This window comes from Pyrus communis, chromosome 11, assembly GCF_041283825.1.
Source record: "Pyrus communis isolate YQ-2024b chromosome 11, ASM4128382v1, whole genome shotgun sequence".
Classification (NCBI taxonomy): domain Eukaryota; kingdom Viridiplantae; phylum Streptophyta; class Magnoliopsida; order Rosales; family Rosaceae; genus Pyrus; species Pyrus communis.
The window spans coordinates 2790602-2814955 of record NC_142575.1 but is presented as its reverse complement, the minus strand read 5'-3'; the positions used below and the strand labels follow the sequence as shown (position 1 = coordinate 2814955).

Here is a 24354-nt window from a genome sequence, read left to right as displayed (position 1 = left end):
TAAAAGAGAGATGTCAAAATCTTAGGTAGAATGTCATTGTACATATTTAACATCAAAAGTCTCTTTATTCGAAATATTATTTGCTGATTGGATTTGAAGACTTAGTAATTTGATGTCAAATTTATTTTTAATTCATTTTAATACTGGGTCCCTTGTTCCACTAACATTTCAACAAATAAAAATTTTGTTTCAACATTTTTTTAATAATTACAATCATTTAAAGTTCTATTTAAATAATAAAATAATATTTGACAATTTGGTTGGAGAACTACAAAATTTGACATAAGGCTTCAAATTGTCACATTAGCCATCAATTGTAATTTGACATTTACTTTGGAGATGGTCTAAGGCCGAAAAACACATTAGGCATGCGGATCTACCAAGGGTGGGTTGAAGGTGGCCATGGCATATCTGCTACCTGTGGGGGGAAAAATCTAGTAGTGACAGTTAGTGACAGAACCAGAATTTGAGAACAGTGGGATCATAATTTTGGTCAAAAACGTTTATTAGATAATTGTGTCGATCTCTTAGTGGGTACTTGGCGAGTTATGTCGTATTTTGTCGATTTCTACCGAAATGTGTCGAGTGAGGCAATTTATCGAACACTTGTTATAAACATAGAGTCGCACACAAGAAATAGTAAAAATGACAAAACAAAGAAACAAGAATACTATAATAACTATACATAGGGTTGCACAAAAGAAGTAGCACGTTGTAATTTAGTGTTTTTGACTCTTTTTTATTTTATTTTAGTTTGATGCAGTTGTGTAATTTGACTCTTATAATTTGACATTTCCTTTGGAGATGGTCTAAGGCCGAAAAACACATTAGGCACGCGGATCTACCAAGGGTGGGTTGAAGGCGGCCATGACATATCTGCTACTTGTGGGGGGGGAAAATCCAGTAGTAACAGTCAATGACAGAACCAGAATTTGAGAATAGTGGGGTCATAATTTTGGTCAAAAACATTTATTAGATAATTGTGTCGATCTCTTAGTGGGTATTTGGCGAGTTATGTCGTATTTTGTCGATTTCTACCGAAGTGTGTCGAGTGAGGCAATTTATCGAACACTTGTTATAGACATAGAGTCGCACACAAGAAATAGTAAAAATGACAAAACAAAGAAACAAGAATACTATAATAACTATACATAGGGTTGCACAAAAAAAGTAGCACGTTGTAATTTAGTGTTTTTGACTTTTTTTTTTTTTTTAGTTTGATGCAGTTGTGTATATTAGTCGTATACAAATATTATATAAATATACATTGGGGCTATGAAGTTATTGCGAACATAAGCAGCCAATGACCTTATATTGGCTCTGCTACTGATGGCAGTGGGTGATTTCTTTGGCGGGTTTAATGGGTTCACAAATCTATTGATAAATTAAATCCAGGCCGTTATTTTTATTACCTTGAGCGTGGCTTGCAATTTGGCCATTGAAATCCATCGTCCATTTAGTAAGCTAAACACACTTTATTATGCCAAGAGCATTTTTGCTTGCATCATACGAACAACAGAAGAAAACATTTTTGCCCAACACTCTTAAGCGGTACAAAAATTACTACCATATTATCCGTCATCCAATGAGTTTAAATATTAAAATTGGGTACCAAAGTCCGCACTTACTGATAGAAGTGCCTTAGTATGAAATGAGGTTTTCCCTGATTTCATTCAGGATGTCCTCTTTTAAGACGTTGTATTTGATTTGAATGTTAATTTCATCAATTTAATTTAATTTATTTTTAAATTTCGTGTAACAGCTAGATCAGGTCATAATCATCATCACTCAATTGTAGTGCACAAAATTATTCTCAACAAAAAGACTAATTGCCCCCCAAAAAAACAAAAAAGATGAAAACTTATTGAGCAAGCATATGTGAGATGACGTTTATACAATCCACGTCACTTCTTTTAAAGACTCTGAGCAAGAATATTCTGAATAAGAAAAAATTGCCCCAATAGATTAAAAGGAAAACTAATAAAAAAAGTTTGAAAATTTTGAGTTTTAACGATAAGAACAAAATAAAGGGTAAAGTGAATAGTATCAAGATTGACTATTTAGTATAAAAATATGATTTTTCGTTAAAGTGAACAATACCGGAGCTTTCGTTAAAGTTCCCTATATTAAAAGGATAAAAACTTGTTGAGCAAACATATGCGATACTTTTACAAATCAATATCATCTCTTTTTAACTATTGATTTCCATGAGTCCTAGGGCTCGTTAGAAAATGATTTAAAATAATTGAAAGCGTTTTTAATGAAAATGTTTTTAAATCAATCTTTAATAAAAATTCAAGTGATCTTGGAAAATACTTAAGTGCTTATTGTAAGAAGCATATATATGGTACTTTTTTTTTTTGAAAAAAAAAAAAAAAAACCCCTTAAAGGCTTTTGGTGCCAAAATCAATTTCATCAAATGCACTTTTAATCTTTTTAAAAGTATTTTGAAACGAGCCGCTAATTATTTGAATCAAAATGAACCGTTCAATATGCCCAATGATAAAAAATTGAGTCATAAAATGTCTCAAAAGTCGGAAATTAGAATATTACCTTTCTTCCATCTATCCACGGTCCATTATTTTATATTTTAAATATAATTGTTTCTTTTAAAATTATTCCAAAAAAGTGAATATTCTATCATATATGGTTGGAATATTGAGTAATGTAATAACTATTAATGGAAAATATACCATTGTTCGTATTCCATTGGAGATTTAGGTTTCCCTTTTAGAAAACACAAATCTTGTCCAAAGTTTAAAATAAAATATTTGTGCGTTCGGATGGGACTCAAGGATGAGATTTAGGTACAGAAACCTCATGAAGCAAAGGTTTTTTTTTTCTTCACTAAAATGGTCTTCGTGATTGGTAACTCTTTACTTTGATATCCGAAAAATCGATAGAATTAGTTTTTAATTTGTTCACCATCGATTATTTTAGTAATTTCATTAAAAATTTCTATTAAATAAGGAGAAAAAGACAAAAATATCCTTAATTTTTGTCAAATCATTTCAGACCATTGTTGATTAAATTAAGGTACTTTTATCATTTTGGTCATTGTTTACCAGAATTTTTTTTATAAAATTACCAAAATGATAAAATTAAGAGTTATGTTAATCTCAACAATATAAAACGATGAGTGGAAAATATTTACAAAGCACGTAAGTGAACAAAAAAACCAGTCCCCGGTAGCCAGTCAGTCACCCCCCTCCTTCATCTTTCACACAAGCCAGAAAGAAAACCCCAATCCGTCTCCCTCAACTCTCTCTCTCAATTTCCCAACTTTCTTGTTCAGAAAGGCAGGCTGAACCCAAAGTCTTCGAATGCTTTCACTATAAATCCCCACAAACTCACTCTCAAATCCATTCCCTTTCTCTTCTGGATCACCAATTCACAGAGCAAATCCTGCAAACTATGCATCTCTACAATGCATGGCTGCCGCCTCCGGTGGCCGAGGAGTCGAAGAAGGAGAAGGAGTCCTTCTCTTGGGTCGTCTCCTCCGTCAAGAACTCGTACAAACACGACGATCCTGAATCCGTCTATGCCACTCTCAAATGGGTTTCTGTTATCGACCTGTGAGCTCACCCAATTCACTATCTTTCCTCTCCATTTTTGTTCAAATTATTGGGTTTCTAAATATTTTGTTATTTTGGAATTGGGTTTGTGTTAAATTCTGCTATTCGAACTGGGGTTTTGTTAAATTTGAAATCCGAATTACTTGTGTTCATCATTTAAATAATATACTCGAGCTTTGGAAGCAATGAATGTGTTAGTGTTGCTGCACTTAAACCATATCGAAGTTGGATGTGTAATTTGTGATGCAGTTTCCTCAAGGCGAAAAGTGAAGTATCCTTGGAAGATGTAACTGTTCTTGTTGAATTTGGATTGGAATTGTTTTATGTATCGCAAAATAAGCTTTATGCCCAGGTAATACTTTGCATAGCTGAATTTTCCTTTAATTCATTTTTCGATGACATGCTTGTCGCCAGTATTTCTTAAATGTGGGTTCGATTTGTATTGATAGGTTAGATGGGGAAACATCCTAGTGAAACTACTCAATAAGCATCGAAAGAAGTTGTCTTTGAAATTAAAATGGCGGCCTTTGTACGAAACATTGATCCATACACATTTCACTAGGTGAGTCTTATATATTCACCTTCAAACGTACTGCCTTTTTCTTTCATAGCTAATTAATTTATTGCTTGTTCTGTAGTCATAAGTAAATTTATTATAGCTGCAAAGGGGTGCAACCTCGGTACATAGAAATATTTAAGATATGACCATCTTTTTCTAGACAGAACAAATTTATGTACATAAGTTCACGATTCCTTGTGAATGCAATCGAACTATGGATTTGAAAGAAAAGGTGTTCTTAAATAATGAAGCCAATGACTTGAAGGAAGATGATAACCAATCTGACTTCACATGCTTAATCTTATGCGGTGTTTAACCTGGATATGGCTTTAATGAAGCTGTATAGTTCATATTATTGTTTCTTTTGAAATATTTGGCTTGATTACTAACTTCTCAATTAAATTGGTATAGCATAGATAGCTTTTGAAGAACTTCATATATTGATACATTTTACAGGAATACAGGTCCAGAAGGCTGGAGATTGAGACAACGACATTTTGAGGCTACTACTTCTCTTGTTCGGTCTTGCCGGAAGTTCTTCCCACCAGGTTCTGCCTTTGAGATATGGTCCGAGTTTAGGTAAGTACTTTGAGGCCCTTTTCCCTTGTGGGACTGGGGTGCATGATTTCTAGGATGTTTGACACTGTTGATATTTCATCAGTCAAAAGGATTAAAATACTGTACCGCATGATCCAAGTCACATTTGCATTTATTTTTTTCAGTTTCTTTTTTGTTTCTGTTTTCATTTATATAGATAGATACACACGCGTGTGCACATTCACTTTTAAATAGAACCGCATGATAGGTGATTACAATTGTTCCATTCATTCCCTCATTGTTGTTTCTATTTGTTTAATGAAACAAATTGTGCAGATCTTTATTGGAAAATCCCTGGCATAATTCATCCTTCGAGGGTTCTGGGTTTGTTAGACTGTTTCTTCCTACAAACTTGGACAACCAGGACTTCTTTTCGCAGTAAGGAGCACATGTATCTCATATTCTTGTTCCTTTATTGTTTTCAACATGATTGTCATGGAAGTCACCTTGTATTCTTGGTTTTACAGCGATTGGATTAAAGAGTTTTTCCACCTCTGGGACTCGATACCCAATTGCCAATTTTGGAACAGTCAATGGGCAGCTGTTATAGCTCGTGTTGTAAAGAACTACAAGTTGATTGATTGGGAGTGTTACCTGCCTGCACTTTTCACCAGATACTTAAATATGTTTGAGGTGAGTGAGTAAGCCCATCAAGGCAACTTTGAATTTGTGTAGAGTTAGGTTACTTGCATTTTCCTTGATGTTTGAATTTTGTTGCTGAACATGATTTGCTATTTTCCAAAGCTTGTTGTAATCGAAATACAACTAAATCTTGACCGATGTATGCTATACTATTATTGATAATTATACTGTGACTTGGCTTGTAATGGTAGTAAACTTGTTATAAGTGTATTGAATATAATAAAAGTTTCAATGTTTTTATCTTTTATGTTAAGGTTCCTGTGGCAAATGGAAGTGGATCATATCCATTTTCTGTGGATGTTCCAAGATACACAAGATTCTTGTTCTCCAATAAGACAGTTACCCCAGCAAAGGCCATCGCAAAGACCATTGTGAGTTTATAATTTATGTGCCATGCGCAACATTTTGCATTGTAAATGATTTTTGTCTCTATATAAATGCTTCCTTGATAGTAGAGTGAGAGATATTATGACTGAAATTGCAGGTCTATTTGCTAAGGCCTGGTAGCTCAGCACAGGAGCATTTTGAAAAATTGGTCAACCTCTTAGAACAGTTTGTATACTCAAATACTCAGTTTTAATTCTCTTTTTCTCTGTTATGTTGTTTAATAGCATGTCGCTTGTTCTGAGCATCTGTTATTGAGTTTTTACCGGTGTTCGTTTTTGTAGATATTACCACCCTTCTAATGGTGGTCGCTGGACTTATGCATTAGAACGCTTTTTGCTCTATTTGGTAATTTCATTCCGGAAACGCTTACAGCATGAACAACTGTAAGAATCTGTCTACATGATATGACATATTTTCTTTGTATGCTTGGGCCTATTTTGTCCTCTTTCCACTAAATTACTCTTATTACAGGAGCATTGATAAAGATAGACAGGATGAACAGTACCTAGGAAGATCAGAAAGGAATTTCTTTGTCAGGGTGGTGCTTAAGTTAATTGATCGTGGTCAATATAGCAAGAATGAACATCTTTCTGAAACAGTTGCTGCTGCAACATCGATTTTGTCTTATGTGGAGCCTACTTTGGTCCTTCCTTTTGTCGCATCTCGCTTCCAAATGGCCTTGGAGACGGTCAGTCATATTGATTTTTTTTGTCTTTATTCTAGAACTACCGAATACAGGCAATTTGTGGCTTTAGAATAGAATTTTAGGGAATATTTCTGCTGGAAAAGTTTATTGGAAAGAATTTTCTTTGGAATTTATTTTCTTCTTTCTGGTAAGTGTTGGGAAAACTATTTCTAGAAAATGTTTTCTTGATTGTCCTTTATGAAGGCTTCTACTCAACTTAGAGGCTTACAAAACATAGTGTTCTTTTCTATAACTGCATGCACTTTAGAGGATATAATAGGAAATGTGTGCTCCTGTAAATGGTGTTCTTTCATTGAATTAACTTCTCCTTTACCAACTTTTTTTGTCTAGTCAGATGACTGCCACCCACCAGTTGCAGATTGCAGTGACGTCGGTAGCATTTGTTGGGCGTTCATTGTTCCTCACGTCCCTATCAGATTCTGCAGTAAAATCAGTTGATCCTGGTAATGGTGATGAATTCATTGAGCTTTTGATGGTTTCACTATCTAATGCATTACTTGGTATGGATGCCAATGATCCTCCTAAAACCTTGGCAACAATGCAATTAATTGGCTCTATATTTTCCAATGTAAGCACTCAATCCCCTAACAAACATTGATAATATGCCTGTAGGTTGTGCATAAACAGTCTTACTAATTTACTTATGTCGCAGATGTCTTCATTGGATGATAATATTGATGAGCTATCTGTCATGCCAATGATTCGGTTTTCTGAATGGTTAGATGAGTTCTTGTGTCGCCTATTTTCCTTACTCTTACACCTGGAACCAAGCAGTGTTACGTAAGTAATGTATTCTCTGTTGCTTCACTTGTATAGTTTATTACTTATTTATAGTCAGAGTAATTGGTTACTGATGCTGCAGGAATGAAGGCCTACATTCATCGGCAGCGTCAGGAACTTTTCTAGTTGAGGATGGTCCTTACTACTATTGCATGCTTGAAATCTTGCTCGGGAGACTTTCACAACCTCTCTATAATCAGGTTTCTCTGGTTTTGACATAATAATCAATGTGTTTTAATGGTTAACTTTTCGTCACGACATGTTGTAAACTCTCCTCAAATCACTGGCAGGCTTTGAAGAAGATCTCCAAGTTTGTGAAGACAAATATTCTTCCAGGGGCAATTGCAGAGGTTGGACTGCTTTGTTGCGCATGTGTTCATTCCAACCCAGAAGAAGCAGTTACTCAACTTGTCAAGCCAATTTTATTGTCTGTTATTTCTTCTTTGGAAGGAACACCAGCTACAGGATTTGGAGGTAGAGGAATATGTGGCGCTTCTGTTTCAACTAAGGTACTTTCTGTTGTGAATGGTTTAAGCTGTATGCTTCTGTGCTTCTAGGTTTTTATTATGAATTATTTTCATTCCAGGTTAAGCCAACAATTTCTCCAGCTCTTGAAACAGCAATCGACTATCAATTAAAAGTATTATCAGTTGCCATAAGTTATGGAGGTCCTGCACTTCTGCGCTACAAGGATCACTTCAAAGAGGCTATACTTTCAGCTTTTGAGTCCCCTTCTTGGAAGGTCTTGTAACTTTGATGGCTATTGTTCCTCACGATCAGCAGTTTCTTCCTTTACATTTGTCTCAAAATGTGATGCTCTCTGGCATTGTTCAATGATCTGAATGATTTTTATTTTATTTTTTGACAGGTCAATGGAGCTGGTGATCATCTTCTTCGATCTCTCCTTGGAAGCCTGGTTCTTTATTATCCTATTGATCAGTACAAGTATATTAACTTTTCTTGCTAGCTTCATATTTCTCTGTGAATATACACTTGAAATCTGTCTGCCAAAGGAAAAAAAATAAAATATTTATTTTTCTTCTAGGTGTGTTTTGCATCATCCAAATGCTGCTGCATTAGAGGAATGGATCAACACCAAAGATTATTCCAATGATAAACCATTGGCGGCCCCCAAGTGGCATATCCCAAGTGTCGAAGAAGTTGAATCTGCAAATGAACTTTTGGACTGTCATTTTCGGATGGCTTTGGATGATCTTTCGAGAATATGTGAAACTAAAATCCACTCAGATCCAGGTAATTTGTTTTTATGGTGTTATTCCTTGGGAAGATATAGTAGTGAAGGGAGATATTGTTATCAGGAGTGAGATCTAGTGTATGTAGTAATCAAACTGATATGCAACGATGTATGGCCTGCACATATACTTCTATGTGAGTGCCTTTTGATATGCATGGAAGTGAAGCTGTATTGTCTAATACATGCCATTTTCAACCCAGGAGATGAGAAAGAGCACTTGAAAGTGACTCTTCTGCGTATAGATTCTTCATTGCAAGGTGTTTTGTCTTGCCTGCCTGACTTCGCCCCATCCTCAAGGAATGGGACCCTTGAACATCCAAATCATGCTGCTTTTCTAATAGCCGGAGCAACAGGTTCAACTGTTGGTACCACTAAATTGCGAGAAAAAGCTGCTGACATTATACATGCAGCCTGCAAGTAATGTCTACATTGGAATGTTCCTGTGGATATCATCCATTTCTTCTGTGCAGATTGATTTACTGAATCTTTTTATTTTTTATTTATCTCTGTGCATTGTGCAGATACATACTAGAGAAGAAATCAGATGATAGCATCCTGTTGATACTCATTATTCGTATTATGGATGCTTTAGGAAACTATGGTAATCGACATTGACTCTAGACAATACTCATCCCGACCCCTTCTTTTGGGGTATGCTCTTTCTCATCATCAATTTCTTTACCTTATATGCAGGAAGTTTGGAGTATGATGAGTGGTCAAATCACCGGCAGGCATGGAAACTAGAATCTGCTGCCATTGTAGAACCTTCAGTAAACTTTATAAATTCTGCTCATTCGAAGGGGAAGAGAAGGTTAGAGTTTTGCTGGATCTTATTATCCAAAAAGAATCTCCTTTTTGTCACATTGAATATTCATATCTATCTCAGAATTTGACCCTGATTATGTTTTCTGTGCCAGGCCGCGGTGGGCACTCATTGACAAGGCATTTATGCACAGTACATGGAGATCATCACAATCATCTTATCATATATACCGTACTAATGGGAATTTTGGTCCACCAGACCATGTGAATCTTTTGGTGGATAATCTTCTCAATCTCTCATTGCATAGCTATGAAACTGTTCGTTTGTGAGTCTCTAATCTTCTTGTCCTTACTTTATAATGAAGCCGTAGCAAATAAACTGTTCACTCAAAATGCACATCAGGTTATCCATATAGGGAATTGTTATTAGCGCTCCAAAAATCTTATTCTACACTCCAAACTTACTATATTAGGAAAGAAAAATACACTTGTGAGGAGTGTAGAATGAGATTTTTGGAGTACCAATAACACTTCCCATCCGTATATAGTTTCTTAAGAAAATGGACCCTACCATGTCTGCATCTGTATCTGATATTGAATCAGCGTACTTATATGGAATGAAATTGATGTGATCACATGTCAACTTTTGTCTTGGTTTGTTTGCAAGTGGAGAATAACTATTCCCTTTTCTTTTGCTTCATTGTTATCTTGTTTTAGTTTTACCACTTATTCAAACTGGTAAATTTTACCTCTTGTTCCTTGATTCTTTATGGCACTGACTTTTTTCAATGATCTTAGTGGTTTCCAATGTTGCAATTCCGCGTTACCATATCTTATTTAAAAATTTTACATGGTGTCCAGACTTTTTATTCAATGATTCTTAGTGGTTTCCAATGTCGCAATTCTGCGTTACCATATCTTATTTAAAAATTTTACATGGTGTCCAGACTTGCTGGGAAATCTCTTTTAAAGATGATAAAGAGATGGCCATCTATGATTTCAAAGTGCGTCCTTTCTCTAACAGAGAACTTACGGAATCCCAAGTCACCAGAATATATGGTGCTAGGTTCATGTGCAGTCCTTGCCTCACAGACAGTTCTCAAGCATTTGACAATGGTAGTCGTTCAACACAAATTGCTCCAACTGATTTTGGAAAATGAGATTTTCTGATATGTTTCTGTCATTCCAGGACCCAAAGGCGTTCTCTTCGTGCATTCTTGGAATTCTTTCAAGGTAATGCTAATTTTCATATATGTAGCAATATCTGTTGCGAGCTGGGTTTGGCATTCCTCTTTATGAAGTTATAGACTGAATTCTGATGTGTCTTTCTTCTTCTTGAAGCTCTCATCATGAATCACTGAAATCCCAGAAAGCAATCAATGAGGTAAAAGTTGATAAAGCTATTCATGTGATTTTCATGTTGTCTGAAATAATCTTTGTGCTTGTCATAAACAAAATAAATTTTGTGCTAGCAGCTTTTTGTCAAATACAACATTCACTTTGCTGGAGTATCTAGAAGCATTTTCAGGGCATCAGGCAATAATACAGAAGCACCAGATTTTGCAGATTTGGTTTCTCAGATCACTTCTATGAGTTTTGATTCTACTGGCTTGCATTGGAGGTAAGTAACTAAATATATTGTACCTTTTCTTTTAGGTTGGAAAAACTATTTTGACTTTCTCCTATTATAATCTTTGAAGTTTCTGGTGCATCCCTTGAACGCTAAAACTGTGAAAGTATACCTGAGCGGTTGGTGTTTTGTGAAGATTTCTCTTTGAAGCGAACTTTACATATCTTGAAGCTTTAAATGCGTAGGCATTGAAATCCATAAGGTTAATTGTTAAAATCTTTTTCTTTATATTTTTTCAGGTACAATCTGATGGCTAATAGGGTTCTACTCTTGTTGGCAATGTCATCTAGGAATGACCCAACTTCCTCCTCAAAAATTTTGAGTGAAACTGCCGGTGGGTTCATGATTTTATTGACTCATGGGTTGACCCTTTTCTTTTTTGCACTAATCTTGTTTGTCAGGTTACCTTTTTTTAGTGAAATTCTAAATTCTTTATATTTGCCTTTCCAGGTCACTTCTTAAAGAATTTAAAAAGTCAGCTTCCTCAGACAAGGATACTTGCAATTTCTGCACTAAATACACTGTTAAAAGAATCACCTTATAAACTATCTGCTGGGGAACAGACTCTCCCCTCTGGGAATGTGCAAGGAAGTAGAAAGTCATCCCTTGAAGGAGAATTAACCCAAATATTTCAGGAAGATGGTTTTTTCAATGAGACCTTGAACAGTCTTTCTCATGTTCATATTGTTACTGATACTGAAAGCGCATCTTCCAGAGGCAATCATGGAAGTTCTTTTCAGAGCCTCGCAGACAAATCAATCACCCGATTTTATTTTGATTTTTCTGCTTCATGGCCACGCACTCCTACTTGGATCTCTTTATTAGGGAGTGACACATTTTACTCGAACTTTGCTAGAATTTTCAAGCGGCTAATACAGGAATGTGGCATGCCTGTTCTATTGGCACTTAAAAGCTCATTAGAGGAGTTTGCAAATGCCAAGGAGAGGTCTAAGCAGTGTGTTGCTGCTGAAGCATTGGCTGGAATATTGCATTCTGATGTTGACGGTATTTTAGTAGCATGGGATACTTGGATTTTGGCCCAGTTGCAGAATATAATCTTATCACAATCGGTAGAGTCAATACCTGAGTGGGCAGCCTGTATACGTTACGCTGTTACTGGGAAAGGGAAGCATGGAACAAGAGTTCCTCTTTTGAGGCAACCAGTATTGGATTGTTTGGTCACACCTTTACCTGGAACTGTAACCACTACTGTAGTTGCCAAGCGCTATGCTTTTCTTTCAGCTGCACTTATAGAATTATCTCCACAGACAATGCCATCAACTGAAGTACAGCTCCATCATAGACTTCTGGAAGAGCTGCTTGGTAGCATGTGCCATTCATCTGCCCAAGTAAGCCTTTTCACTCTGTACATGCCTTTTACTGTTTTTATTGGGTAGTGCTATCCACACACCCATTTTTACTTCTCAATTCTCATGCACCCTCTCAATTTTCGACTGTATGATTGAATGAATTGAAGAAGATCAATGGCCCAAAATTAACAAGGGTGTGGGAGGTAACAATGGGTGTGTGAATAGAACTATCCTTTTTATTTTGCAGAACAGATGGATAAAATAGATATTATGGGAGAACTTAACAGTGCTTTTCTCATAAGAAATTATTGGTTAGGTAGTCTTCAGATGCTTTCTCATAAGAAATTACGGGCTAGGATGGTGATACTTCAAAAGATTGATTAAATTTACTTTTAATCACTCATTCGTTTTAGAATGGCACTATCACACGACTTCTGTTTATAAATGCATCATTCTCTCGTCTTGTCCAATTAGATACATGAACGTAAGAGATTCTGACATTGTGATGAAGATTAGTGATCATTGTAGGAGGTTGTATAAATACCATGTTACTCATTTATCTAAACTATTGCAAAATGATCTCTCTTGTGTGTCATTATTGTCCTAATAACTTTTGTTTTTGATCTCGTAATATAACATCATTATTTGAAAGAAGGAACCAACCTTTATTTTCTCTCTCTATCCCTGTTATGCATTTTCATTGGGATTTCAAACCTTATCATTTATTTTAAATATAAGTTCTGAGGAATATTTTCTGTGGGACAGGTAAGAGAAGCTTTAGGTGTTACTCTTTCAGTGGTGTGCTCTAACATCCAGCTTTATGAGTCATTTAATCATGAGCATTCACTTGAGGGCGAAAAAAGAGATGTTGCCAACAAATTTGATGGGAAAAGTTGGGTTCAGTTTCTGAAAGAGCGAGCATCTGAAGTGCTGATGAGTATTCAGAATACTTCCCAGTCTGACAGTTTGGATACCGCAACAAATATTAGTTCTGAGAATGGGAATTCAAATGGTGATTCACAGGATGATGTCAAGTGGATGGAGACGGTACTATTTGTTTACATTATATTTGTTAGTATCTTTTTATTCTTGTAAAGTTTTGGACTGATCGATTTGTAATTTTCATATTTTGTGAAGCTTTTCCATTTTATCATCTCATCTTTGAAGTCTGGCCGAGTTTCATATCTTCTGGATGTAATTGTGGGACTTCTTTCTCCTGTTATATCCTTACAGGTATGTGAAATTGAAGTTCTCTTTTGAGGAGGGGTTTGATATTGCAATTTGTAACAATCTACTGGATGGTTCTATTTTAATGTAATGGCGCTAGAAATTATCTTTATATCTGAATAATGATTTTGGTGTTTTTCTTTTTCCAAAGGAAACTTCAAGTAAAGATCTGTCAACCTTAGCAAAAGCAGCTTTTGAATTGCTGAAGTGGAGAATTTTCTGGGGACCTCATCTCCAGGAGGCTGTATCTGTGATTCTTTCTTCTGCCAATGACTCTAACTGGCGAATCAGATCTGCAACACTCACATATCTGCGAACTTTTATGTATAGGTATATTACATGTTTTACATCTCCTGTTCTGTTACGAGCCTCTGGTTTCAGTCTGCAGAACATATGATATTGATTCTAGCATGTAGACTAAGAAAGTACTATTATTATTTGTATCTTCTTAAACAACAGGCACACTTTTGTCCTCTCAAGTGCGGAGAAGCAGCAAATTTGGAGAACTGTTGAAAATCTACTTTTAGACAACCAAGTTGAGGCAAGTTTCTGGTTCAAGATAATAACATAGTTCATTATTCGATGACTTAATGTTTCCTTTCATTTGAACATTTTCTTTCGTATATAGAATGTAGATCTATCAACACACATACTTTAAAGCTTCTGATCTGGAAAGCAGAGGAAAACTGAATTTAGGTGTTTCTTAAGGATGGTCATTAAACATTGATGCACTGATATTTTGAGAGTCTCACTCTTTTGGGTATTAGATTTTCAACGTGAGGTAGATTTTATATTTTTAACTTATAATTTATATCTCAGGTAAGAGAGCATGCTGCTGCAGTTTTAGCAGGCCTAATGAAGGGTGGGGATGAAGATCTTGCTAAAGACTTTCGCGATAAAGCTTATACCAAAGCTACTACTCTTCAGAGGAAGAGAAAGCAGAGGTACTCCCCTTGCTTTTGTTCTCTTTGGTTATACAATGTCCTTTCTTTAAAAGGATTCGAATATGTGTATTGTTTATCCATGTTCCACATTCACTCGTTCATTCCTACAATTTGCTGGTCTCGCATCAAGTTTTTGTTGTTTTTCTGGAAACAAAACGTCTTCATGGGTTGAAAATGATTTAGACAAGGAAATTTTCTTTGCACTGCAAAGTAGCTTCCCACATTCCAGCATACACTTTTACATCAGCAGCCTAAGAAGCTACTTTTGATGTGCAAATAGCATGTTAGAAGCTCTTTTGAAGTCAAATATGCACATCATATTTTTAATATACAATACTACACGTATTCATTGATAAATGTTATGCTGTCATACATACTTGAGGCAATTTTATGTTTTTTATGTCCAGAACCGCAACTAAGCATCTCATATATGATTTCAGAATTTATATTAATCCTGAACTCATATGCTTTTATTGTTTATGAATGCAGAACGTTGAGCTCGAGCCAGTCCATAGCTTCTATTCACGGTGCTGTACTTGCTTTGGTGGCTTCTGTGTTGTCAGCCCCTTATGATATGCCCAGGTACGTCATGTCCGATATAGGCAACTGATCTTGTAATTATTCACGGTTGCTCAAACAATCGCACTAATAGGTTGGGTTTTAGCAGCGTTAACTATGACAAGCTCAAATGTATTTAAGAACACCGACCCCTTTCCTTCTTGTCAAGTATGACAAGCTCAAATTTATTCATGTTGGCATGTTGTAGTGGAGGAAGTGAGCATTTCATGACTTCTTTGATCTTAATTATCCCGGGAGATGAATGTTTGAATGTCTCATCTCACACCAATTTCCAATTTCCATTGTTTTCTCAGTTGGTTGCCGGAACATGTCACTTTACTCGCTCGTTTTAGTGGAGAGCCATCGCCGGTGAAATCTACGGTTACAAAAGCAGTTGCAGAGTTTCGACGTACCCATGCTGATACATGGAATATTCAGAAAGATTCATTTACTGAAGAGCAACTTGAGGTTTGTGTGCTGGCCAATCTAAACCTTACATTCAAATATTTATTCATCAGTTCGGGTTTTCTAACTTTCTTCAATTCATATATGCAGGTTCTGGCTGATACGTCGTCTTCATCGTCGTATTTTGCATGATTCACCATGTAATTCATAGGAAAGAGAAACCATATAGTTGTACAGCAATTGATTGAAAGTAAGCAAACATAGGGATTCAACGTAAAAACGGAGTGGTAGCTGTCGACTACCTGACGCCCTCTCTCCTTCTTTATCCGGGCTTAGTACTGGCAGCAGTGAACTATAATTTTTTTTGATAATTTCTTTTACCATAAATTCTATATAATAAGCCTTGTATTATCATTATTTATCACTGCCGGAGAAATTTAATTCAGTCTATCTTTAGAGACCATCGGAATCATCAGGTCATCAAATTGTAAATCCGACGGGATGATATCTGAGTTGTATTATTTTAGCTCCGTTTTACAATTCCCACCTTCGGATTCCTCTCCGTTTTCTTCCTCAAGCTGGAAAAGGGTTTGTGGGTGTTGGAGAAAATTTTGATTGTGACAAGAACACGGATGGTATACCACGTGTTTTTATGCGAGTGGTGGAAAATTTTACTTTTTAAGTTATTAACTTTTTTAACACACATATTCCATCATTTGTATAGTAACATGCGATGTACCATTTCGTGTGTTGGTTACATTGAAAAATCTCTCGTAGGTGTCGGGGTCTATCTCCATGTCCGATAGCTTCTTTTTCACGTCTTGTTGGTGCGACCAGGCAATCAACCGCACTATCTGTTCCGTTCATGGAAAATGATTAGTGAAGTTAGACAAGATTATCGAAAAACTAGGCTATCGCCCTCGATCTTCTTTTCCTTCTTTTCGTCAGCGTCTTCAACCGCCTCTTCCTCTTCCTTGTTTATCGCTCATGTTCGACTTCAAACCTCCTCCTCAAAGGTATTCTTCTCAAATCCAGAGTGAGATTAACTGATGAACGCGGAGTGCTTAATCAATCCATGAGACGTAGCTCTTCTTCCTTCAGGTGAAGAACACTGACCGTATCGGCGACAAGATAAGCAGAGTAGAACCCGACACCAAACCCAATCAAAAATACCCAATCGCATTGTGCACAGGGGTTTAGGGGGAGATGCAGCTAGGGTTTGGAGAAGCAGGTCGAAGAGGAGGCCGTCGCAGAAACGAAGAGGAGGATGTGAGAAGCAGCTATAAGGACTTAAGGGTCCTTAAAAGCACTTTCGCATGATTCATCTTCTTCATCTTCTCATATCGCATGATCCACCATGCAATTACAGTAAATTATAATTTTCTTTTACTAGCTAATATTTCTTTTACCATAAATTTATATAATGACCTTATTTACGTTATCATGTATTAAACCATCTGATTCATTAGATAATCAGATGGCAAGTCCCACAAGAGACTATCCGGGTTGAATATGTTGGATGATCCGTTTCTGAGCTCCTTTCCACCCGCGGACTCCTCTCCGTTTTCTTCCACCTCAAGTTTGTCATCCAACTGGCCCTGCTGGTCCGCCGCTGCCGTGCACGTACTTCCAGCACACAGACTCTGGCTCCACGGCGATCCATTGCCTTCGTTCCCAAACGTAGAATGGCCGTACTGAAATCCAGACATGGGCAAGCGGAAAGCACTGCAGTTCCCTGTGAAGTTCCCAGATGATGCTCCAGTAGTGTCCATCCAAGGTTGAGGTTAACATGTCTGGTTGTTCTTGCATTGCCCTAGATAAACCAATCTTGATCTTTTCGATAGTGTCGTTTTTTCTTCCTGCTTGCTGTTAATGTACGTGGCCGTGCTGTTTCCCGGCGTTGGATTGATGTGTTGGAGCTGGAAGTCGATGCGCTTCTTTGTAAGGATGTGGAGCATTTTGTCCTTAAAGAAGCCGAGTGCCGCTTCTGCAAGGTGAGCCGCCTGTGGCGGCTCTATTGTGGTTGCAATCTCGGCCATGAGGTGGGAAAAGGGTTTGTGTGTGACGGGGTCGATCCCCATGCCTGATAGCTTCTTCTTCAGCTTGGTGTTCCGGTTATTTTTGACATCGCGGCCAGGTAGTCGCGCTGCAATCAACGACCATCTGTGACACATTCACCGGAAATGATTAGTGAGCTGAGTACTTGAAATATGTAGAGGATGCAAGGGAGCTGTTATTCGCACCTTAAAAAAAACATCCACTTATTTAATTATACTAAAAAGTGAAAAGAATAAATGAGGAAGAATGGCAATAACTAGATGCGTTGGAGTGCTAATAACTATTTCTTTTTGGATCATATAACAGAAAATGATCCAAGACTTACCGGTTGCCAACAATGGAGTGGAGCTTAACAATTATTTGCTCTTCCGCGTCGGAGAATTGTCCGTGCTTAAGGTCGGGGTGATGGGGGACCATCTGAAGAGTCACTGAGAGAATTAAAGTCTGAGGTGCGATATACTATTTTCAAGGAATGTCCTAGGGGGATGATTACTAAACCCATCAGATTCCAAGACCAAGGAGGTTAATAACGTTGGGAACGGCAAGACCTATTGAGCTTCCTTATTTATTTCATGTACTAGTCTAATTAAGTTCCTTTTATTATATAAATAGGTTGTGATTTGGATGCTGGAAACGGAGTTGGAATATAATTTTTTCTCAATTGAGTTAGCTTCCTATAGCTTCTCTTTTTATTAGCTTGCGTGTTGTTATTCCCTTCCTATTCTCTGCAGCTTCTAAGTGAACTGCATCACGGGGCGAAGGTAGTTTGTCCAACGTAGCCTGCAGCTTGTTATCTTCTTCAGGAGTCCACTGCCCCCTTTGCACAGTGTCCTGCTCACAGCATGGAATCCGATAGTACAAAAAACACTTTGCGCGACGCAGGTCCTTCGTCGCGCAAAGTCGAAAACCGTCGCGCAAAACTTAGCTCAACGCACATTCGTCGCGCACTAACCGTCGCGGCAAGGCAGTGACGGAAGGGGTTTGCGACGTAGGGGCATGCGTCGCTCAAAGTGGCTTTGCGCGACGTAGGGGAATGCGTCGCGCAAAGTGGCTTCGCGCGACGTTCTATACGTCGCGCCAAGTGGCTTTGAGCGACGCATCCCCTACGTCGCGCAAACACTTTGTGCGACGAAGATTCTACCTGCGTCGCGCCACCCTCTTTGCGCGACGCACGATTTTACGTTGCGCGAAGTGGCTTTGCGCGACGTAGGGTCGTGCGTCGCGCAAAGAGGTTGGCGCGACGAAGATTCTACCTACATCGCGCAAACCTCTTTTTTTTTGTTTTGGTAAAAAACATATTTTTTTAATTTTTAATAAATATCTTAATTAAACTCTAAACGATAATTAATTAACCAACGAAAAGTATTTAGTTATAAATATATGAAAATATACATACAAAATGTCCAAACAAAAAAATAAGAAAAAACTACAAGTACTAGTCTTTTAGGTTTGATACATCAAGCTACTAGGTATCGGTAGGGCAAAGTGGCTCAGAAGTCGAAGGTGTAGGAAGATCAGGTACTGGTAGTGAGATTTGGAGGCCAGACATCTGTATGGCTCGTACAAGGTCTCTCATCTGTTCGGCATAGGCCTTCACCTGCTCGCCCTGGGCCTTAATCTGCTCGCCCTGGGCCCTCATCTGCTCGTCCCGGGCCCTCATTTGCTCACTTTGGACCGCAAGTTGACCCTTTAGGGTTGTCACTTCCTCCTTCAATGCACTGACCTCTCCTGTGTTTGATCTGGAAGAAGAGGCACCCGTCTCACGAACTCGCGCTTTTCCCATACCCCGAACAACTTTGCTAGGACAACGATCGAAGTTTTGATCCATGACATTAGTCAGGATCTGAAAACCTGCATCCTCGGGTATCGTGGCGTCCTCGATCGAGGTCTCCGGGGGAAGTTGTGATGTTGCTTCTTGGAGAACAGTAGTGCGCTGTTCCACCATAGCATCCTGTAATAATAAAGGAAAAAACATATAATGTTTAATAACATAATATAAATAATATTTGAACGATTCATACATATAAGAATAATAACAATTACATATACTTACATGAAGCTGCTTAGCTATCTCATCACCAGGTCGAACGTAAACGTCCTCGAACATGTCGATCTCTGGGAACTTAGAACCCTCCTGAAGAAACAAACATTAAGAAAATTTTATTAATAAATAATAATAAATAAATTGTATAAAATTTCAAAATTAATATACTTTTACCTGACGTCGTGCCTCAAGCCTATACGAAAAGGGCTTCGAACCAGAATGGTGGAGAAGTGTCTTTGAGTCCCGAGCTATCTTGCCAGCAATAGATTTCTTCTGTTAAACACACAATATACATGTTAGTGCGATTATTTAAAATAAATTAATAAAGGAAGCTTAAAAAAATAACTAAAACAATAATAAATTATTATTAAAATATTATGTACATACCACAAAATTTGGGTCCGTAAAATGTTTGCAGAGCCACTCCCAATCCTCCGGCCGGTCCTGCAACTCGGTTGGGCAACCATGTAGGCGAGCAAACTCCGGATCATCCCATCGCTTAAAATGCGTGTGAAGATAGTTCTTCCAATGTTTGTACCGATTTGCTAAGGTATCCTCTAAGTAGGCCATGACCTCAGGGGATATGTCGTCAAGATCAAAATTGACCTATGAATATGAAAAATAATAAAATAATAGTAAGAAATTTAATAATATTAAGATAATATATTTTGGTTTTTAATATTTGTAAACAAAATTAAAAAAATGATAAAGGCTAAAAATTAATATACTAACCGATAAGTTTTCTCGCACTAGTTTCTTCGTCTCCTCGGGAATTTCTGCCCAAGACTCCCACTACATAGGACAATTTTGTTTAATAATAACACCACAACTAGTAGCGACGCTGTTATGCTGCTGTGAGGTAGCCGCTCCATGATGTCGCGGGTCATACTCAATCTTGATCCTGGAGCCGGTCAAACGTACGCTTTGTGCCTCCTTCAACATTCGACTAGGCCCCCTGGTGTTTTTTTTAGTTGGCCAAAAATAATTAAATGGTGAAATCCCTAAGCTTAAATTTACAGAAAATTCGACATAACCTCACCTAATAGTATAGCATTTCCCAAAACCTTAAAATAGTAATTCACAACCCCCATCACATTGTCACATTCCAGCAAATTTTCACCATCATAAAAATAATAATTTTAAAATGATAAAAGAAAAATACAACGTAGTGATCGAGAATTAGAAAAAACTACCTGGCTGGGAGGCCTCACCCTCGACTCTGGATGCCGAGGAAGTGTGATCAGAAGGCTCCGGCTCGCGGCGGCGTCGGTGAGGCTGTCGTGCACTAAGCGGCTGAACTGACACTGATGATGTCGATGAGACGGGCACCTGGGACGCCATAGGAGTGGCCTCAGTAAGGGGTGTAGGCTCCCCAATCAATGGAGCACTCACGCATGGAGCAGTAGATGTTGATAATGCAGGAGGCTCATTGGTCACACTCCGACGACGAGTGATCAACTACGACATCTATACACTTTTTGAACCATAAAATTATAACATTAGAAACTAATCCTTTCTTGCATTTGAAACTAATCAATTAGCAGCCAAAGTAGTAAGTAAGTAGGTTACCAACATTCTTAATTTCAAAACATGAGGAAACTACTTATCCATTTTCATAGCCAACAAAAAAAAAGTGCATCAAGTGAAACAAAAAAAAAAAGGGTAATATGACACTAGGATTACCAAACATTGTAATCAATCAAAGGTATCAAAACTTCATTAGACTAAATGATCAAAGTATCGTACAAAAACAATTTACTTCATACAAGTCATTCAACTAGACACATGCCACAACAAATGAAAAGGCAATCTACTTACCCCCACTTGATTTCTGGAATTGGATCCTTTGGTTTTTCTTTGGTGATAACTCTGTCTCTTACTTCTATCAAATTTGGATTTATATGCAGCACTGCTTTGCTTTTTGGCTTGTGCTTCTCCAAATTTACTCTGTACGGAGGTGGGAATTTTTTTTACAAAAGGACAGGTACATAACTCAAAAAATGATCGAATGGGTTAAAGAAGTAAAGGGAAATTTGTTGAAGTGGTTGTGCTTGAGAATGACACAAAAGCATGCAGCCCTAACATATCTTCATTGAATTCGTAAACTAAGGGAAAACTGGGACTATTTTTAGGATTTAGTTGCCTGAATGGAAGACCGTATGCAAAGCATTATACATCAGGTATTATCCAAGTCTAAGCATGATAATAAGTTACCCAAACTGCACAGAATTTTATACCTGTACCACTTCCTCTCCTTTGATGACCCGTCCGAATACAATTAGCTTATCATTTAAATCTGGTATTGGTGCAGTTGTGATAACAAGCTCAAATTCTTTGTTGTCTGGTCTAGCCTTCGTAGTTCCAAGCATAAAAGCTTCATGCTTCGGACTACAGGTTCACACAGGCAAGAATAAGCTATCAGCTTTGCAACACAGGACCAACAGGCCACACAACCAATATAAAAGTTTTATCTATGAAACAAACCTCGTAACAAGTTGACTACGAAGCTTCCCTTTTGATATCCAATCTTCAGCTGCTCCAAGTCCTTGGGAACCACCCCCTTTGATTATATAGTGCTTGATCACGTGACTGAACGACATCCCCTTGAAGTGTCCCTTTTGACTGCAAAACTAATGCCTTAGAAGTGCCATGAGGGCATAACACACTATTGCCCAAATCAAGGCGAGCTTGGACCGTGTCCTTCGTTTTTCCTTCAATGTCTAGAATTGTCCCGACCAAAGTATCAAACACATTTTTCTCAATATGCATAACATCGAGGTTGTGTCTCAATTTTAACTTTGACCAGTACGGGAGCTCAAATAACATACTCCAAGTGTTAGTGAATCTAATGTTTTCATGGGATACGCATTGTACGAAACTAGTTTCAACGATCCAACCGTCAAATTTGTTTGTATATGCTTTGAGATCCCATACGCCAAAAATTGTAAAAAACAAACATGTAGAGATCAAACAACGGGACAAACCTTTTCGACGGCTATAAATGAAAAATCATGATTTAACGGTTATATTAGCTCTGATTTTGTTGATTTTTTACAGCTACACTCATTGACCCTATATGAATACAATAAACTGATTCGATCGTCCATTTAAAATATTTACACAAGTGGATACCAAAAATATTATGTTATACTTAATGAAAGTTTAAATAAATTCCAAGTGTTAGTGAATCTAATGTTTTGATGGGATACGCATTGTACAAAACTAGTTTGAACAATCCAACCGTCAAACTTATTTGTATATGCTTTGAGATCGCATACGCCAAAAATTGTAAAAAACAAATGTGTAGAGATCAAACAACGGGACAAACCTTTTCGACGGCTATAAACGAAAAATTACGATTTAACGGTTATATTAACTCCGATTTTGATGATTTTTTACAGCTGCACTGTTTAACCCTATATGAATACAATGAACTGATTCGATCGTCAATTTAAAACATTTATACAAGTGGATACTACAAAAGAAAAAGGCAATGCAAGAAACCCAAAAGAAAAGGAAAAGGCCAAAAAGAAAAAAAAAAGGACTTTGCGCGACGTATAAGACGTCGCGCAAAAGGCATTTGCGCGACGAACCTTTGCGCGACTACATATGGCGTCGCGCAAAACGCCTTTGCGCGACGCAGGATCTGATGCGTCGCTCAAAACAGCTTTGCGCGACGCAATCCTTGGTCGCGCAAAATTCCGTCGCGCAAATGTCTTTTGCGCGACGTTGTGTGTTTTTGGTCGCGCAAGCATACTTTGCGCGACGAAAGTTGATCCGTCGCGCAAAATTCGGTCGCGCAAACATGTTTTTCTACTAGTTCTCTCTCTTTCTTTCTCTATCCATTTTTTTAAGAACTCTCACTCCTTAACTTAAAAAATGTCAATAATAATCTTCTTTGCGCCGTCAAGGTTTTCTTAAATGAAAATGCCAACAACTTTTGGAAAATAAAAAAAAGACGAGTAGGGTTTGAGAGTTTGAGAAAGTAGTGGAAGTAAACTAATAAGCTAAAAGAGCTAAAACTTTTTTTTTTTTTTTTTAATTTTGGTTTGCTAAAAACAAAGAAACGAAAACATTTTCTTGGGGAATTTTTTTTTTTAATTTCTAAATTTCTCTTATAGGTTTACCCGTTCTCTAATATTCTTTATATATATATATGATATAATGAATGAAGAGGTTCAAGTGCATTAGCCATGACCTAATAGGGTTACTGGAAGACTCCCATCAAAGGCGCACGATTTCATTAAAAAATTCAACGCCGTTGAGCGTGTGAGACTTCATGTTGTCTGCAACCGTGTGGCCATGTCTGCAGGAGTTGTCCAATAATGTTGCTGCTAAATCATGCAATATATGGTTATGGATGACTTCGTACTTGTAAATTGATTAAAAAACCCACATAATTAATAGTTTGTTTAGTTTTGATGAATATATATATATATATATATATATATATATATATATATATATATATATATATATAGATGAGAAAAAATCGGTTATGTCATGCTCCGATCCCGACATATGTCCTGGATCGATACACGATGTCACAAAATACTCGTATATCTAACATACCCATCTTCGGGATATGGCAAATCACAACTCGAGAATCAAATCTCATAGTAATTTTTTTTCGTATACTTTATGGCTGTATCTAACCTCCTTGTTAGACTGCCTATGTACCCTCAATAAGGATCAAGCCATTCGTAGTTCACCATTGCTATAACTCGACATATGACACAGTCTGTTTAAGCCAAAATACATAACATTCCTCAATCAAACATTTGGACTTGACAAGCATGAATTATTCGATTCAAACTACATAACAACCCGCAAGACAGTCAAGGTTTCTATTTCATCCATCATATAAATCATTATGTTTCAACATAAAATCGCTATTCATATCATGTAATATATC

At 37.3% G+C, this 24354-nt stretch overlaps 3 protein-coding genes and 1 pseudogene across 3 annotated transcripts; 1 reads left to right on the top strand and 3 right to left on the bottom strand.

Moving 5' to 3' along the window:
- The first annotated feature begins 3154 nt into the window (after window positions 1-3154).
- LOC137741655 (proteasome activator subunit 4) lies at window positions 3155-15748 on the top strand. The gene is made up of 35 exons (XM_068481349.2): window positions 3155-3575; window positions 3825-3927; window positions 4025-4137; window positions 4591-4713; window positions 5008-5109; window positions 5199-5364; window positions 5628-5744; window positions 5858-5925; window positions 6042-6143; window positions 6232-6448; window positions 6801-7034; window positions 7119-7246; window positions 7329-7446; window positions 7537-7755; window positions 7833-7988; window positions 8115-8191; window positions 8292-8500; window positions 8702-8918; window positions 9023-9102; window positions 9195-9312; window positions 9419-9589; window positions 10211-10379; window positions 10453-10496; window positions 10605-10647; window positions 10739-10884; window positions 11133-11227; window positions 11344-12242; window positions 12969-13250; window positions 13341-13436; window positions 13582-13760; window positions 13890-13971; window positions 14250-14374; window positions 14864-14956; window positions 15247-15400; window positions 15488-15748. The coding sequence occupies exons 1-35, from the start codon at window positions 3415-3417 to the stop codon at window positions 15527-15529; spliced, it is 5448 nt and encodes a 1815-aa protein (XP_068337450.2). The 5' UTR covers window positions 3155-3414; the 3' UTR covers window positions 15530-15748.
- A 985-nt stretch (window positions 15749-16733) lies between these two features.
- LOC137741468 (transcription factor MYB80-like) lies at window positions 16734-17418 on the bottom strand (annotated as a pseudogene).
- Window positions 17419-18743: 1325 nt separating this feature from the next.
- LOC148692679 (uncharacterized) lies at window positions 18744-20739 on the bottom strand. The gene is made up of 6 exons (XM_088679093.1): window positions 20633-20739; window positions 20172-20394; window positions 19827-20045; window positions 19614-19712; window positions 19449-19529; window positions 18744-19346 (listed from the first exon to the last, which is right to left on the bottom strand). The coding sequence occupies exons 3-6, from the start codon at window positions 20007-20009 to the stop codon at window positions 18861-18863; spliced, it is 849 nt and encodes a 282-aa protein (XP_088535219.1). The 5' UTR covers window positions 20010-20045; window positions 20172-20394; window positions 20633-20739; the 3' UTR covers window positions 18744-18860.
- On the bottom strand, window positions 20630-22100 carry LOC137738219 (peptidyl-prolyl cis-trans isomerase CYP21-4-like). Its single transcript, XM_088679094.1, has 4 exons — window positions 21924-22100; window positions 21677-21827; window positions 21258-21386; window positions 20630-20913 (listed from the first exon to the last, which is right to left on the bottom strand). The coding sequence occupies exons 1-4, from the start codon at window positions 22037-22039 to the stop codon at window positions 20866-20868; spliced, it is 444 nt and encodes a 147-aa protein (XP_088535220.1). The 5' UTR covers window positions 22040-22100; the 3' UTR covers window positions 20630-20865.
- Window positions 22101-24354: the final 2254 nt, after the last annotated feature.